The sequence below is a fragment of the Dinoponera quadriceps genome, unplaced genomic scaffold, assembly GCF_001313825.1.
Source record: "Dinoponera quadriceps isolate SergipeBrazil2010 unplaced genomic scaffold, ASM131382v1 scaffold589, whole genome shotgun sequence".
Lineage (NCBI taxonomy): Eukaryota > Metazoa > Arthropoda > Insecta > Hymenoptera > Formicidae > Dinoponera > Dinoponera quadriceps.
This window is the reverse complement of record NW_014554985.1, coordinates 782,454-799,272: the sequence shown is the minus strand read 5'-3', so window position 1 is coordinate 799,272 and position 16,819 is coordinate 782,454. Positions and strand designations below refer to the sequence as shown.

The 16,819-nt window shown below is 41.0% G+C and overlaps 5 protein-coding genes across 8 annotated transcripts; 3 read left to right on the top strand and 2 right to left on the bottom strand.

Moving 5' to 3' along the window:
- The first annotated feature begins 62 nt into the window (after nucleotides 1-62).
- Nucleotides 63-4,386, top strand: LOC106742761. The gene is made up of 5 exons (XM_014616004.1): nucleotides 63-239; nucleotides 533-649; nucleotides 738-816; nucleotides 886-1,014; nucleotides 3,267-4,386. The coding sequence occupies exons 2-5, from the start codon at nucleotides 578-580 to the stop codon at nucleotides 3,491-3,493; spliced, it is 507 nt and encodes a 168-aa protein (XP_014471490.1). The 5' UTR covers nucleotides 63-239; nucleotides 533-577; the 3' UTR covers nucleotides 3,494-4,386.
- Nucleotides 4,387-4,480: 94 nt separating this feature from the next.
- LOC106742760 (DNA fragmentation factor subunit alpha-like) lies at nucleotides 4,481-10,481 on the bottom strand. 3 transcript variants are annotated; one of them, XM_014616003.1, is made up of 4 exons: nucleotides 10,449-10,481; nucleotides 6,022-6,591; nucleotides 5,407-5,719; nucleotides 4,481-5,324 (listed from the first exon to the last, which is right to left on the bottom strand). In XM_014616003.1, exons 2-4 carry the CDS (start codon nucleotides 6,197-6,199, stop codon nucleotides 5,204-5,206), a joined length of 612 nt encoding a protein of 203 aa, XP_014471489.1. In that variant the 5' UTR covers nucleotides 6,200-6,591; nucleotides 10,449-10,481; the 3' UTR covers nucleotides 4,481-5,203. The 3 variants fall into 3 exon arrangements, with proteins under 3 accessions (XP_014471489.1, XP_014471488.1, XP_014471487.1); XM_014616002.1 differs by having other exon boundaries at nucleotides 10,432-10,455; XM_014616001.1 differs by lacking the exon at nucleotides 10,449-10,481 and having other exon boundaries at nucleotides 6,022-7,548.
- On the top strand, nucleotides 7,722-10,283 carry LOC106742759 (D-beta-hydroxybutyrate dehydrogenase, mitochondrial). Its single transcript, XM_014616000.1, has 6 exons — nucleotides 7,722-8,041; nucleotides 8,642-8,725; nucleotides 8,800-8,974; nucleotides 9,054-9,175; nucleotides 9,260-9,364; nucleotides 9,493-10,283. Exons 1-6 carry the CDS (start codon nucleotides 7,826-7,828, stop codon nucleotides 9,889-9,891), a joined length of 1,101 nt encoding a protein of 366 aa, XP_014471486.1. The 5' UTR covers nucleotides 7,722-7,825; the 3' UTR covers nucleotides 9,892-10,283.
- Nucleotides 10,482-10,896: 415 nt separating the features above from the next.
- On the top strand, nucleotides 10,897-14,912 carry LOC106742745 (bromodomain-containing protein 4-like). 2 transcript variants are annotated; one of them, XM_014615976.1, is made up of 11 exons: nucleotides 10,897-11,363; nucleotides 11,585-11,679; nucleotides 11,776-11,822; nucleotides 11,924-12,004; nucleotides 12,117-12,323; nucleotides 12,416-12,500; nucleotides 12,606-12,716; nucleotides 12,805-12,977; nucleotides 13,055-13,156; nucleotides 13,356-13,544; nucleotides 13,626-14,912. In XM_014615976.1, exons 2-11 carry the CDS (start codon nucleotides 11,616-11,618, stop codon nucleotides 14,898-14,900), a joined length of 2,334 nt encoding a protein of 777 aa, XP_014471462.1. In that variant the 5' UTR covers nucleotides 10,897-11,363; nucleotides 11,585-11,615; the 3' UTR covers nucleotides 14,901-14,912. The 2 variants fall into 2 exon arrangements, with proteins under 2 accessions (XP_014471462.1, XP_014471461.1); XM_014615975.1 differs by having other exon boundaries at nucleotides 12,594-12,716.
- LOC106742747 (malignant T-cell-amplified sequence 1 homolog) lies at nucleotides 14,906-16,796 on the bottom strand. The gene is made up of 6 exons (XM_014615978.1): nucleotides 16,507-16,796; nucleotides 16,104-16,256; nucleotides 15,926-16,026; nucleotides 15,693-15,826; nucleotides 15,458-15,525; nucleotides 14,906-15,386 (listed from the first exon to the last, which is right to left on the bottom strand). Exons 1-6 carry the CDS (start codon nucleotides 16,515-16,517, stop codon nucleotides 15,305-15,307), a joined length of 549 nt encoding a protein of 182 aa, XP_014471464.1. The 5' UTR covers nucleotides 16,518-16,796; the 3' UTR covers nucleotides 14,906-15,304.
- Between the last annotated feature and the right edge of the window lie 23 nt (nucleotides 16,797-16,819).

Genomic DNA, 16,819 nt, shown 5'->3' with positions numbered 1-16,819 from the left:
AATTATTGTCTCCTATAAAATGTTCATGTTGCATATTAGTTATTTTCTTGTTATGTTAATTCTTTATCCCATTTATATATTAAATGTAGATATCATATTGTAAATATATTACGCGTGTGATTACGATGATGATAATAGCAAAGAATGCTCAGCTCTGGAAATGTTTGGTTAGCTCAGTGACGTGGTGAAGGAAATTATGTAAACATTTTTCCGGAACAAGCTGTAGGCAAATTTAAAAGGTAAATAATCATATTCTAAATCATATGTATCGTTTTCTTATTAAAGTAAATAATAATAATTTTTTCCCTGTACGTGTAAATTTTTCAGTAACAAAGCTAACCTCAAAAAATGACAGTATTAAACATTATATAGACTTCAATAACAATAACAATATAAGTGAAATACTTTTCTGAAAGCGTGTGGAAAAACCATGATCAATGATAATTGATAATTATCACTTATTATAATATCTTGAAATTCTAACTTGCATTACATGTAATACCAATGCTTGTATTATATATTTTGGTTACAGCGTTACAAACATCTAGTGTAACCAGCATTGCACGTCCCCCGAAAAATGGATTTGAAAGCTGTAGTCGTTTCTGGAGAAGCTCCTGAATCTGATGATGATGCCTCAAATATCGCTACTGTATGTTATTATCTCCGGTTTCATGTATCAGTTTAGAAGGTAATGCAATTAACAGGATATAATATTTACAAATTTTGCTGCAATGCAGGGTTTAGGATTCCCTGCGGTACGAACATCAAATTATTGTGGCACAATCATATCTGGTGAAGCACCAGAATCTGATGATGGTAAGTTTGTCGATACGTTCCTATTTAGATGAGAATTTAATATGATTAACACACTATTTTTATTTACAGATTTAACTAGCTTGAGCAGCATCAGTGGAGCAGTAGATGCCATGGCATGTCCTCCTTACACAGACCTAAAGATACCAAAATCTAAAAAGAGTACCATCAAGTATAATAGTTTGCTTCACAAGAAGTTACGTAAGTAGTTTAATAATCTTAATATTTCGAGATTTTATCTCTGTGCATTAACAAGATATTTCCAAAGACTACGATAAAATGTTGCTTCTTGTTCGGGAATCGTGAGGAGTTCCCACGCGACCGCTGTGCAGTGGTCTGACGGTCCTCGACTCGTGCATAAAATTCATATAATTTCAGAGGACAATTCTATCAAGTTTATATAATAACTTGGTGTTTGATCAAAACTATATAAAGAGAGAACACATATTGAATTTCATTAGATTTGTATGAAGTTATCAGTTTTCTTAAGTCCGGTTTCACCAACGCGAGTGCATCAAATCGATTGATTAAATTCAATTTGTCAATTAAAACTGATCAATCGCATCTATCTAACAGTGATGCGATTGAATAGTTTCAATGGAAGAGCTGAATTTTATCGACTAATTGGATTAATTTGCATTGGTGGACCTTAAAAGCCAAGATATAAAAAAAATCCCAGTGAGCAGAATGTCCAAAATTTGTTTTTCCTCCGGTCTTCTTATTATTTCTACTAACTATTTTTGTTCATATTCAAGAAACAAAGCAGTTTATTGCAAGCGCAGTGTGTGATGCGAATAATTGGCAAGTTAAATTTTTCGTTTTGTGTTTAATTTTTCTGTCGTGTCTGTTCCAACAGCTGTGAAAATTTCTCCCCAAAGCATCTTCTTTCATGTCTCTACATTTATATTTTTTATCGGAAGAAACCCATGTACATTCATATTTCCTATATTCCTCAACTAACTTAATAATTAAATCATTATCCCAATTACTTTCTTATTGTCCTCAACTAACTTAATAATTAAATCATTATCCCAATTACTTTCTTATTGTTAAATATTATTTTATTAGAGATTGTTACGCATCTGACAGCTACACTGTTGTGTTACTGACAACTGAATACCCATACTGAAGGAACTTTTATTCCTGTTGCAACTTGTCGACGTATGTTTCTCATTTTCCTTTGATTTTAACCGCTTCGATTGGAAACACGCAACAAGCAGCAGCTTTTGTCGCTGGCAACAAAAACATTAAGAAACGTCAAGAAACGTTTCAACAACAACTTCAGCAACTTTTTCAAGAAACATGAAACGTCAACAAAAAGTTTCCCGTTGTTGTTCCAGTGGGGACATAGCTCGAGTCCGCGAGCGATTTAGATACCGGAGCGACGCCTCTCGCTCATTTCCTAAGTTCGCTAAGAACTTAATTTCCAGCGCAAATCATTCGCCTCTCGTGCAATCTCGCACAGATCCCGACAAGGATTTAGATATCAGAGCGTCTCACTCTTTTCCACGATATCTCAACGAACGCCTCGCCATCCGACACGGTCACCACGGTGACTGACGAAGTATACGTTGCCCTACGACCGCATCTTGTTGCCTTTCACGAACGTCTCGCGACTAATGTCTTTTCTCGAAAACTTTGATATTCGAATTTCGAATCTCCGAAAATTCGAAGCTCCGATGTTCATTATCTGAATTTCGAAAATATCGAAGCTTCGAAACACCGGAATTATAAGATTTTTACTATATAATGTCTGTATTGTACTATATATGTCTGAATTGTACTCTTCGAAACTTCGAAGATTTTGTAAGCGAACTTTCGTCTTGCTAAAATTCGAAAGTTGGGATTTCTTCGAAACCTCAACATTATTAACAGCTCTACTCGCGACGAGATTTCGTCTCCGATATTTATAAATATTGTTTATATCGTAATCCCGCGTAGGTTGAGTTTCTTAGCGTCCAGCGAGACGCACCGCAGCGTTCTCGGCGCACGCGTGCGTCGGTCCTTCACTCTGACTCTCGTCTTTTTTATAAGGCCCGTCCCGGCCCGACCGCCAGCTCGAAACATTCGAATGAGCGCCGATACTTCTGTTAACATTCTTTTATTAATATTACAGCGGTACAGTGTGCATAACTACAGCTAAACAGTATTATATAAGACTGTCAGTGTGAGCGTGTGTGTATGGAATATCGATAACTTAATTCATTCAGTAATTCATATCGCCTATCTAACTCAATTTCGATCTGCTTGTGTCTAGAATTCGATCGCACAATTATAATATCTATCTAATTCACTGTACAAAGAATGCGTTCTTTTACAAGTTCTTATAAAACAGCGTTTTGGAAAGGCGTTAAATTAGATCTTCGAGAAGTACAAACTGAAATCGATATATACATGTATACCGCTTACACGTGAATTTTGACCATCATATTAAATTGACATATGTTGAACAGACGAATGCAATGAAACCTTGGACAAAGACATTCTGCAAATGACCGAGGGCGTCATCGCAACCAGCGTACAAGAATTGTCGGCTGTTAATCGACAATTGTTGAGAAGCGAACTGGTACTACAAGAGGCTGTGTGTCAACTGCGAAACGCGTCCGGTCGGATAAAGGATGCCTCCAACGCTCTACATCAACTCATAGACGACGACTTCTTGCATTCCATTAAAACTTAATTTCTAGAAATTATTAGTGCGTACTTATGCTCTTAAGATATATTACTCTCATAGCGATGTAACAGGCATGAGTTCCGTAATAATGCCATTTCGATAATCGCGCATTAAATGCGGATATTAAAAAAATGCGTATTCTTTTTACGTCTGAGGACATTGTTGAGCATTACTCTCGATCTTCCCCTCTCCTTTTTTTTGTTTAACTGGCAGTACTATATCGTGTGTACTTTACTTTCTAGCGCATCTTGATTCATTTCGAGAGACTAAGCGTCGATCGATCTCTCTCCCTCTACCGCTCTTCTTCTCTCTTTCTCTCTCTTATACTTCAATTCGTTATAAACTAATTTTCTACGATGGATTCGCGAAATCGAATATACATTGTGCCTGATTTAATGATATATCCGATTAATATAGCAAACGGCTCAATATTAGCCCCGTTGCGTCTTTCTTCTTTTCTTTTTATTTCCGAGTTACGGGAATTTTCAACGTGGCGGTGGCATGGGTTCTAATGTAAATATGTACTATGTAGTTAGTGCGTAGAGAGAGATGTGTTGTAATTATATTACGATATATATATCAAAGAACGTCATGATATTGAAACAGGATATTTCTGCGGAGAGTAGACATACACTTTTAATACGGCTTTAGAAAATGCAAACGTATGTTTGTGTATTACTTCGTTTTGCAACTTTCGAGGATCACATAGATATAAATATGACACTGCTTGTTACGAGAGTGTAAACTGTGTAATCGTAAAACTGGAACGATTTAGTACCTAGTTACGCACGTGTATGCATAATCTTGTCAGAAACACCTGTCTATTTTCTCTCTTTTCTGCGGGTTTCGTTTTTTATCAAATGCACAACTTTGCTTGGTATCAAAGGGCTGATATCGACTTTTTTTTGTCGCTATTACGTCACTAACGTTAGTGTACAATGAGTTGATGATTTTAATGGGGATGGTTTTTATTTTCCCTATAAATTCAGTCTTAAATATTCCATCGATCTTCGTTGAACTAAATCTCGGTATGACGTATCTAAGTACAAAAATCCCATAAACAAAACACGTTTCGCTAATACTTGATATGGCAATATCGCGACGGAATATCCACTTTGAGACCGCTATTTATGTAGCTTCCTTGGGTATATTCAGACAAGTTAGTAGCTAAATCGTGTGTATATAATCTTGTCGGTATGTAGCAAGTACTTACGTTGTATCAAAGCAATTCCATACGCTCACTAAAGATGTAAAGTATTGCCAAAGCATAGTTGTGCCACTGAATATAGTGTATATAGATTAAAAAAATTCTACAAAAAACTTAGAACTACTACTTTTCCTCTATGTATATATGTATAAGACGAAACTATATATTATTACAGTACTAAAGCTGCCGGGTGTGTGAACGTACTCTATCCTCACCTTTCATGTCTCTGTACAACATTTCTATCACTGTGTGCTCGTCGTATCGTGTTTCTGCGCGAGAGAAAATACGAGATCTTCATCACTGATACGTGTGTGCATTGTCGTTTTTTTCGCAACTAATGCTCGTGTTCTCGGTAAGAGTTTTAACTCTATTATTGTGTAAATTAAGATCAGATGGGCTCAATTCCAGAATAGGATCAGAGTTTGTTGCAGCTGTCGACCTTTGTAGAATATGCGACGTCGCACTCTATACATGTTGGCCAATGTGAGGGCGCCCACCCCCCACATGGCCTACGCTCGCTCCATCTCACCACCACTTGCATACATCTGAAGAAGAGCCATGGACTCTTGCGCTTGTCGCTTCTCCGCCAGGAATCTACCTGATGCTTCCTTCAGCTGCTCGAGGAAGAGTCTGTAATATCGCAAGGTAGAAAGAATTAACGATATCCGCCTCCTGAGATAATCATCTTAATACACAATTGCAGGGGACCTACCTGTCAGGCACTATGTCGGCTAAACTATCCGGGTCCATATCGCTGAGCAATTCCAAGTCGTTGCCTCCGAGCAGCGAGATATGCGATGGATCGCCATGCAGCGACGACACCAAGGGTTCGATGGGCGTTCGTTGTCGTCGGATCTTATCGATCCTTGAACTACCCTCCACGTTGTCCACGTCGTCCACGACGATGTAGCGAGACGTCGCCTTGCTGCTTCCCGCCGCGAGCCACTTCTGGTCGCCGTGCAGTACCATCAAGCTTGTATTTCTTTCCAGCGTAGCGAAATACTCTTCATCATCTACTTCTGTTCCTGAAAACAATCATATTTATCCAATGATTAGAGAATTTCATTTCAACTCAATCAGATTTTGAAAGTATTGTAAATGTTGTGACAAACGTTTGTCACAACATTTAACATGTTAATATTCAACGTTATAATATGTTAATATTTAACATTTTAACGTGTCATTTAATTTGTTAATATTTAATATTTTAATATATTGAAATTTAATATACTAATATTAAAAATTTTAACATATCAACATTACCAAAATTGTCACAATAGATTGACATAAGTCTGTTGCGTATATATTGTAGAAGAAAGACGCTTACCATCCTGTTCGAGTACGATTGTCAGGTCCGCGTCCACGGGCAATGCTAGGCGGCTACGCGCGATGTTGGTCAGCTCCTTGAGCGACGAAGCAGTGATGCCCTTCCTTCGCTCCCTGGTGTGGTCGACTATCTTGTAAGGGTTGCCCATTCCCTGCGTGATCCCCTGCGCGTCTGACATCTTTATGTCGAGCGACGAATGAGAGGAAGACCCTTAATTTTGCTGATAATCAGCTCGAGGTCCGGCTTATCGCGTTGCGATGCTGCGGGGATCGACGTCCAATGGGTAAGCGCAAACGTTTAAGTTGGAGGAGAATTCACTTTCTTGAGAAAAACTGACTGCTGCTAAGGCCTGAGATTCTCGTTGCACTTGAATCGTTACGACGGTGTGACCGAAGTTTCGAATGATCCGCGCCGATGACAGAGGCGAGGCGGAGCTGGAGGAATACGCCCTTGCGCAAGACGTAACACTGAACACGGTTGTGCTTATTCTTCTTTGTCTCCTTATTATTCGTAAAAAGAATCCCCTCGACGATACACCAGGAGGAGGCGAGGTGCGCCGCTGTCCGACACCTTCGGATGAGAAATCGTGCCGCTCGAGTGAACGCGGGTATGAAAAGGGCAGTGCTCAGGATTGCATCGGAGCGACCTGGTAAGACTAACGGGGACTCGAGGAGCAAGAGACTCGCGAGGACGTGTGCACACACGCTCGACAATTCGCACGCACAGTGAATGAGAGAGAGAGAGAGAGAGAGAGAGAAAGAGAGAAAGAGAAAAAGAAGAGAAATCAACGAGAGAGGCGGTGGCGGCAGCGGCTGTGCGGCGCGAGAGAGAAAGAGAGAGTGAATGCCTTGAGTGACTGAACTGACCGTGTGTCAACCCAACACTGGGTCAACGGTGCAACTACCCCTTCTATTTATACCCCCTGTAGACTCTCCCGCAGGTATATACGCGAGAGACACCCCGCCGACACACAGCGCACCCCACCCACCTACCTATCCATCTACCGATCCCCGACCCACCGCCGCATCCCTACAGAGAAATCAATAACCTACCCCACTCCCTCTGGCCGCGCTCATTTTTTTATCAGCGCCAGACGAGAAATTTACAAAAATACACCGTGGCCGCGCCGCCGATGCGGGGCGGGACAATGCGACCTCCGGATGTACGGGCGTGCACAATTGATGAAATAATTCGCGGTACCGGCCGATCGATCTGTTTTCTCTGAACTTGAAGAACACGTTTGAAGATGAAAATGTTTCTGCAACGTATATATAATTCAGATAATGCGCCAGACCAAGAGGTTTTCGAGGACCTCTTGTCATGTCGCGCTATGTTAGAGTAATTTTAATAAAAAATTGATCCGTGATATCTTTTTACTTATGCTTTCAGTGATGAATAATTACATCGGAGGAAATGAACGTGTAAAATTTCTCTGTTACCGTTTCTTGTATAAAATAGTCAAATGGTTGGTTGCTCAGGAGTTCACAAATTCTAACTTTTTTCGTAATATTACAATATATATTTTTATATGCAACTTAATGAACTTTATACCGAAAAATTGAGTACAATAATAATTATTTAAGAAATTATATAGATCTCCCTATGTGAATACCAAAGTTTACTAGGATCTTTGAACTTAAGAGACAGCACTGTGGTTAAATTTAGATCAATGAGACTAGACACTGTTTTAAGTTTAAAGTTAGCTCGGACATAGCCCAGTTAGGGCTCCTAGGTGAGCCACGGAATCCACTCGAATGGAGTTAATCATATTTGACGAGGATTTCGATTAGAATCTGGTGCAAGAATGCCGTCACCGAGTGGAAATAAAGAGCCCGACGACAGTCAAACATGGGAGCTAGCGGAGAGGTGTCTCCTACCCATAGCATTTTCACACGCAGTTGCGGTCATCCTGGCGACTATACTCAACACCTTCGGGATCTCACAAACATCTAGTTTCGTGCTTTTCATACTACTTTTGGTCATATCAGTGGGATCCACATTATTCTATCACAATCTGAAGGTGAGATACTTGCGTACATTACACACGCGTCCTTCTGCGAGAAATAATGCCGATACATATCCATTCTTCATGCAACGACATTCTAATCGTGATTACGTCCAATTACACGCTAAATTACACACTCCAATTATCCGCTCTACTTATCTCCTTTGTGGTAAGCGTATAAAAAAAAAAATTTAGGACAACACAAAAGATTCGTGTTGTTCACTTTGACCCTTGGTAAACTGAAATCGTGCTTTTATGGTGACAAAATTATGCGCCCCCGTCAACCTTTCATATCCCCTATAATGTCAAGCACTTACAAGTATTTGAAAGTTCAAAGGCCCTTTGTGGAAGAGCGGATACAGAATTTTACACTAGGACTGATCCAAACCTTTGACCTTTTTTTTGCATTATACCGACATAATGCACCCGTCATCGGTGCATGCACCGTATTTCCTGTGTTTTATGGTTTTTTATAAGACGCTTTGAGACTTTTATCGTTCGATCAATGACAGGTGCCTTCAAAGCATTATGAACCTCTACCAACGGATTACGGATTTTACAAATTCATAAGCGTTGGTTCTTTAAATACGTGTAACAATCTACTCAATGCAACAGGTTACTGCAGCGGGGAAGGCAATACTAATCACAGGTTGCGATTCACGAGTTGGATATGCTCTGGCTAAACAGCTGGACGACTTGGTAATACATGTGTGAAGTATAGTTGGCCAATTTGACGACTTCGAGCAAACGTCTACAGTCTGTCTCTATTTCAGGGCTTCACTGTATTTGCTGGATTTGCTAATAAAGGCGAGAACGAGGAAATCATGCAGAAACTGAAAGATGATGCTTCAGGAAGATTGCACGTGCTGCAGTTGGACGTCACCAGCGAACGTGATATACACTCTACCTTTCTCTACGTCAACGAGAACTTGCCCGACGGAGCTCCTGGTATATCTCTTAAAGCCCCTTAAAGTTATCAGTCTTTTGCATAACGGATCATTCCATCCGTGTGGATGCGTTATTTCAGGACTGTGGGCACTGGTGCATGCTGCTGCTTGGGTAACTCTCGGAGAATGCGAGTGGGTTCCCCCGTCTGTTCTCAAGCGAAGCATAGACATCAACTTCATCGGCCTGGCACGCTTAACTCAGGTACTCTGAGCATTGCAAATGGCAAGAGGCGAATGGAACTTGTGACATAATTCGCTCTCTTCCTTCTCTTTTTCTGCAAAACAGGTATTTCTGCCCTTGGTCAGGAGGTCAAAGGGTCGAGTCGTTCTAATCAGTAGTCTCTTGGCACGGATACCGAGTCCCGTTCGAGGCATTTATTGTGCGCTTAAGGTAAACTTTCTCTTTGGTTACAACGTCATACAGCGTCGTTACAGTCGCTTGTCTATTTGTGTAATCGTGGAACTGGAAGTATTAATAAAGCTTGAGTAGATCAATAGATGATTATATAAATATCTTAGGCTGCCGTGGAGGCCTGGGGATCATGCCTAAGACTGGAGATGCGAAGATGGGGCGTGGACGTTGTGATCGTCGAGACTGGAGAATACATATCTGGTAACGCATGGCTGAAGGATAACACAGCATTGTTGGAACAAGCTAGAGACATGTGGACGCAATTGGATCCTCAAACTCGCAAGGAATACGGCCAGGAATTGTTTCAAGCGGAAATGTTGGCCTTGGAGAAGTACACCCAGGGTCCTGAGGCAGATTTAACCGCCGTTACGAGGACTCTCACAGATGCTGTGGTAAAGACTTTCCCAATGCGGCGGTATACACCCGTGTCGCGTAGTGAAAGAATACAAGCATTGTGCAATCATTATTTGCCGAAGCCGATTTACGACATATTATACACAAATTAAATCAATGCATCCTATACTACATACCGATGTGTCATCAATGCTCATAATACAATTAGAGATAATTATATAAAACGGTACATTTTTGAACATATGTAATATTGTGAGAAAAGGTTTGTGTAAAACAAAGAAGGAGCGAAAGGTTTTTTTTAGCAAGTCGTGCAACCACTTGAGTCACTGCCTATGTAAAACTGCGAAGAGACACTGTGTCGATTAATAAAGTTAATCTACCAAATTACGGTTTACACTCTTCACAGACATAAAGAACTTCGACTATTTAGAACTTTATCGAAAACGAAAAAACAAGTTAGAACATAATTCCTGTGTACATAACTAATAATTATTATCCACCTTGTAAATATTTTTGACATTCTTGGAATAGATGTGATATGTTATAGAATAGCCAGGCAGCCGGAATTTATAATTATGCTACAACAATTCGAATAATAATAACCTTTTGGTATTTCTAATTTGTTTGAAAAAATTACACAATTATATCTAATAATAATAACAATATATCTAATAATAGATGTAAACATATACCATAATCATAAACCTACAAAAAAATGCCGGATAACAACCACTAATTATACACGATCACTTATACACTGACATATCAAAACTCGGGATTTTTATGACACACACACTCGAAGGAGCATTAACCAATGGCGCTTGAGATAAGAAACCGCTCTTTGCGACTGAATCTCTCTTATTATTGGTCGCTTTTGCGCATGTGCAATGGCCTGCCTTCAGTAACATAAAGTTATTGGTCTTATCGAAAATTATTAAGAAATTTTTCTACGTCTCATATTGAAATAATAAATAATATTAATTTATTATTTATTTTCGCCGTCTTATAATATCTGTACTCAAACCTTGGAAGAAGAGGAAAAAAAGATTGCAAAGGAATAAGCAAATGCGGGACAGGGCTCTTGTATTTGCACACATTACTGTGCATATACATATATATTCTCAGCGTGGGTCATAATACACATGCGCAGAAAACTGGGCCCATCAAGCAAATATGGACGCGAGCACCTCCTCTCATAGTTCAGTACTTACAATATAATTATTCTCGCTATTTGCCGAGCAAGTGTCGAAGTATGTGCGTTTTGTCACAAATTATCGGTTTGATAGCAATATTACAGTGATTATTGTAGAATATTCGCGGCTTTATTTCGGCGTTACGACCGAAATCACGACGCATGTCGTAATTATAATGAGTGGTATATGACTTCTATCTCTTAAGCGGATCGAACGATCGCTTGCGTGTAATATGGAGAACACTTTTGAAGGAAAGTAAAGAACAAGAGTACTCCAAATTGCATAATTACCTTTGAGATCATAATTCGAATCAATTGAGGAGGAAGGGTGGTAGCAAGACGAGCAAGAGTTATTGTGTCTCAACAAAGACAGATGTCCATGAATTAATAAGGAAGACTTACCGTAACGCTCATCCGCTGGTCTCTCTCACAGTAAGTTTGAATGTAGATATGGTTCTGAAATTTAGTAGTCAGAGAGGGAATTCTTAGTTAGATTTGATCCATAAAATACCATTGTATATTTTCTAAAAGCTTTTGCAGAAGCTAAAAGAGAAAATGGTAGTCAAGTCTCAGCATAATGATGATAATATAAGGAATAGATTATGATAAAAGTCATATCTTAGCATTACTATTAATTTTTTATCTATTTTCAGTAAGAAAGTTTATGAGACATTTTAATACAAAATGGCGCTACCACCAAACTATAAACAAGTTGCAATGGCTACATCAAACATTGTTGCTTCTAACCGTGAGTGCAATTAGTTTCTTAATTTTCTTGATTTAACTTTTACTGTTTAATATCAAAGTTGAAGTGCTTAACCTGTATTATTGTATTTTACTATAGAACGAATAAGGGCATCTGGTGGAAGTACAAGCAGCTCGACAAATAGTGTAAGTATTTACAGTTAGTGCAAGTATATGTTATCACGATAAAATATATTAGTTGTTGAATAATCAGATAATTTAATCTTCATATATTTCTTATATTTCAGAAAGATGCTCAAAGTCCATTCATTCAAACACCACATAGTCATCCAGGATTCACACCTCAGAAAGTTGGAAAAAATACCAATGTATGTATCTTATTTTTTGCTGAATATTATATTCTTATAGATATTAATGGATTAAATTCAGTTAAGGGAAGTTTTTATTTTAAATATTTGATAACTCGTGCAATGTTTTCAGGCTGACTCGCGTACACCAAAACCACCTAAGCCACCAGAAAAACCCCTTATGCCATACATGAGATACAGCAGGAAAGTGTGGGATCAAGTAAAGGCGCAAAATCCAGAATTAAAACTCTGGGAAATTGGCAAAATTATTGGGCAGATGTGGAGAGATCTGCCAGAGGAAGATAAAACAGAATTCATTGAGGAATATGAAGCTGAGAAGGTATACAAGAATTCATATTTCATATGTTGTGATACTGTACAATTTAACAATACACTTACACATGTTGCTTGTGTAATTGCTTAATAATGTAGGTGGAATATGAGAAAAGCTTGAAGACTTATCACAATTCGCCCGCGTATCTAGCTTATATCGCAGCTAAGAACCGCGGGAAATCGAGTAAGTGTAACAAGTGTAGTTTCAAAGTTTATAATAAAGAAAATGTGATGTAAAACTATTTAATAACATCACAATATCTTGTATCTAATGCAGTGTTGTGTGTAGCACAACAAAACAACGATGATCGAGAAAGTCACGAACGTTCCTCGGGCAGTAGTAAAAGTCAATCAGCCCAAGATAGAAGGATCGATATTTTACCAGCGGAAGATGACGACGGTATATCAATGATAACGATAATGATTATTACAGAAAATCATTATCGCGTGTGTATAAATTATTACTAATACCTTCTTCTCGTTTCTAGATCAGGATGACGGCTATTCTGTGAAACATGTGGCATATTCGCGTTACACGAGAAACCATCGTCTCATTAATGAGATTTTCAGTGACACTGTCGTGCCCGATGTTCGCTCGGTTGTTACCACCCAGAGAATGCAAGTTCTACGTCGTCAAGTACAATCATTGACGATGCATCAGGTATTATGAATACACTATTAAACATATATTTTACCACGATATACGTCGTAACAAAAATATAATCTTGAACATCTCAGAAAAAACTTGAGGCTGAATTACAACAAATCGAGGAGAAGTTTGAGGCGAAGAAACGTAAGTTCATAGAAACCAGTGAAATATTCCAGGAGGAATTGAAAAAAGTGAGTGGTTTTTTCTTAATCTTTTCGTACAATCGCTTAAGAGTTTCCGCCGTGAAACGATCTCTGTCTGTAAAAGATATTTCTTTGAACATCATATATATATATATATATTTATTTACTTATTTATTTATTTATCATATTACAAAAAGATTTAGAAATAAATATTAGTACCATAGAACACAGTCATTGTCTTTTCCAGCACTGTAAGCCGGCGGTGGACGAGGAAACATTCAACAAAATGGTAGAACGACAGTACGAAGCTATCAGACGGGACAGGCAGAAAGGATCGGAAGAGAATCGTTCGGACGGGCCGGCTTCGAGTGAATCCACTCCGAATTCCACTCCCACTCCGACCCCGGCGTCACTCAACGACGAGACTCAGCCGGATGTAACGATAAACAAGATTCTCACTCGAGACTTGAACTCACTCATATGCCGCAACGAATATTCACGGCGTTTTCTCACGCAGGTTTCCGACAACGATACGATGGAGAAGAAGGCCGGCGGCGGTGTCGACAAAGCCAACATCGAGATGACCAAGAAAATGTCGCCGCCGTATACCGAGAACAAGCCGGAAGCACCGACGATGAACGTCAATCAGCCGCACGCGCCCAATTCCGGGATGTATTGCAACAACGTGGTCAACCCTATTCAACAACATCCGCATCAGCAACAAACGCAGACGCCGCAGCATCAACCGCCGCAGCACCAACTGCCGCAGCATCAGCCACTGCCGCAACACCAGCCACTGCCGCAGCACCAGCCACTGCCGCAGCACCAGCCGCATCAGCCGCCGCCGCAGCACCAACCGCCGCCGCAGCACCAACCGCCGCCGCCGCACCAGCCGCCACCGCCTCAACATCAGCCGGCGCCTCCTCAACAGACGCATCAGCTGATTCCGCCTCAGCAGCAGCATCAAGCGCCGCCACCGGCGCCTCAGCAGCATCAGCCGCCGCCCTCGCAACAGCAGCACCAACCGCCGTCGCAGCCACAGCAACAACCGCAGTCACAGCAGCCAACTACGGTGCTACCGCCGCAACAGCCGACCACGACGGCCGGAGTGGCGGCTACGGTCGCGGCGGTAGTCGCCAGCGCGAACGCGACCGCGAACTCCACCCCACCGAATATGCCGCCGGTGTCGGCGCCACCTACGGTGCCGATCCAGCATAATCCCCACCAGCAAGGGATGCTGGCGAATCACTCGATGCCGCCGCACCAGGCCGCCCAAGGCACCCAGGGCACGCAGGTGATGTCGTCGCAAGGGCCGAACCCGCACACTCCGCAGATGATGCCGCCTAATCAGGGTTACGGCCAGCAGTATCAGTCCGCGCCCGGCCAACAGCCGCAGAACGTTCCGTTGGCACCGAGGCCACCGCATCCTTCTTACAGTTACTCCCAGCAGCAACCGTACCACCAAGCCTACCCGCAATACAGTCCTCATCCGTACTACCATCCCCAGCCGTACTCGCAGTACTCGCCTCATCCGATGGGACGGCCCCATGGCCACGGTCCGCACAGCCCGCACAGTCCGCATTACCATCCTCAGTCGCCTCACACCTCAGTCACCGACAGCGGCAACGCTAACAGCAACGTAAGCGGCTCGAACACCGCCGGATCCGCACCCGCTCCCGACTCGAACAACCCTTCCTCGTACTCTTCGCCCGCGGGACACTGCGAAGGCGAACGCTCGGGCCCGTCGGATAATCAGGAAGGTCAGGTGGATGCCAAGTCGGGGTCCGCCTAAGCATATTCGGTTTCTTGCTTTTTATTTTACAAATCATAGACTTAAGGCCCTTGTCGACACAATGTATGTGCGATTTTTGCTTGCGCCTACTGTATTCTGTATGTCTCTTTAGGTTGTGCGGGAATTCGCACCATATCGAATGCGTAATGTGAATCCCGCATTGGAAAACTTAACGTATCCAGTTGGATTTATTATTATATGGTAAAAATGTAGTGGTAATCGTTAGTTTTATTATGGCCCGCAACACCGTGTTGTACATTCACGAAGATGTGTCGTTCTGCGTGGTGACGGCAGCATGCGCTGGCTCTACTTCGTAGTTGCGAGATATAGTGTATGAGAGAACGTCGTATTATGCGATACGATTCTCCGATTATACCTTCGGCCTACCTTCGGTACCATCAGTCTTACTTCATCGGCTTCATCTGCCAAAGGCCGTCGTTCAAGTAGTGGCAGTTCTCGATGCCAACTCCTTTATTCACTTTGATACTGAAAATCGTAATGACGCCGGCAATTAGAATGACTCGGAACGAATGTCGAGAGGATCACTTTAGACTTACATGTCTTCCGTCGACAGCGTGGTGACTCCGACAGCTAACGCGTGTTGCTTGCCCTCTGCCATAACAGCCTGTATCCTGAGTTAAGGACATATTTTCGAGTGGAACACAAGCTAATTGTTAATTTATGATACACAATTATAAGAATTTATTAGCTAAAATTATAAACATTTTTAGCTAATAAAGCTATTGAAGAAATATCGCAATCTGCTGAACTTGTATTGCGTTTGAAGGATACGACGACAGTTCCTTTATTCACAGTCATCATCTTCGCACCCTTTGATGTTAAACCAGGACACATGATGTTAGCACCACTAAGAACGAATCTAATAGCACCTTTGTCGACTTGCTGCATTGGCAGGAAAAATGGATCTGAAAATTTATGATTTATGTGCAGAAATAGAAGATCATGTAGGGAAAAACATAGTATATTTCTTTTCTCTCACCGATTTATCAATGAAAAGAACTCACATTTGTGCAGTAATCTCAAAGTTGGCATCCAAGGTCCTTCACGTTGGCGAAAAAATAACAATTCTCCCGCTGCATTCACTATGATCTCTATGTGGTCGTGGCTGATGTATAGGGAAGTGAGAAAATAAAAGTTGAATTGTAGAGAAATCTTAGGTGAAAGATAAAAGTATTCTCTTACCATTTTACAATGCGAAAGGAATCTTTCCTTGGTATTATAACATCTATATAACTATCCAGATGAGGGTAGAGCTCCAGAAGTTTCGAGCGAATACCCTTCTGCACGGATGACTTTAATTGTTGAACACCAGAAACATTGTCCTTCTCGTCGAATCTGACGGAACGACAAGTGGTGAGTTACAGGTGAGAAAAAGAAACACATTTGTACGATTTAACCACTGTGACAGTGAAGTAGAAATTCTGCAATTTTTCCCAACGTTTAATGTCGAAATTAATACTTCTGAGCTCTCGAAATACGCAATGGACAGTGAGAACTTGTCATCAAAGCACAGGATTTTTAAATTGCTCGCATATTTCTCCGTTGATCCAGAGGTTAGGATACCGATAACTGATAGTGCACGTACTTTTTAAACATTTTCCCGGTTTTCTGTGATATTCCGCCGCTTTGAACACTCTCGGACACGTGGACGAAGCATTCAATCAAACGATCACGAAGACGCTGGAACGTTACTTAACGTCAAACACGTTTACCTGGACGTCTCCGCCAACGAACATACGCGTGATAGGTTAGAGATGCCTGGTCAGATAGTTGCGTCGCCGCATAAATGTGTACTCGAAGAAACCGACCAATCGTGCGTTCAGAACGAAAGATGCTATGTTGTTCTCATAAATGCGCTTCGATTATTTCGAATTTCTTCTTACAGACAATATAAAACA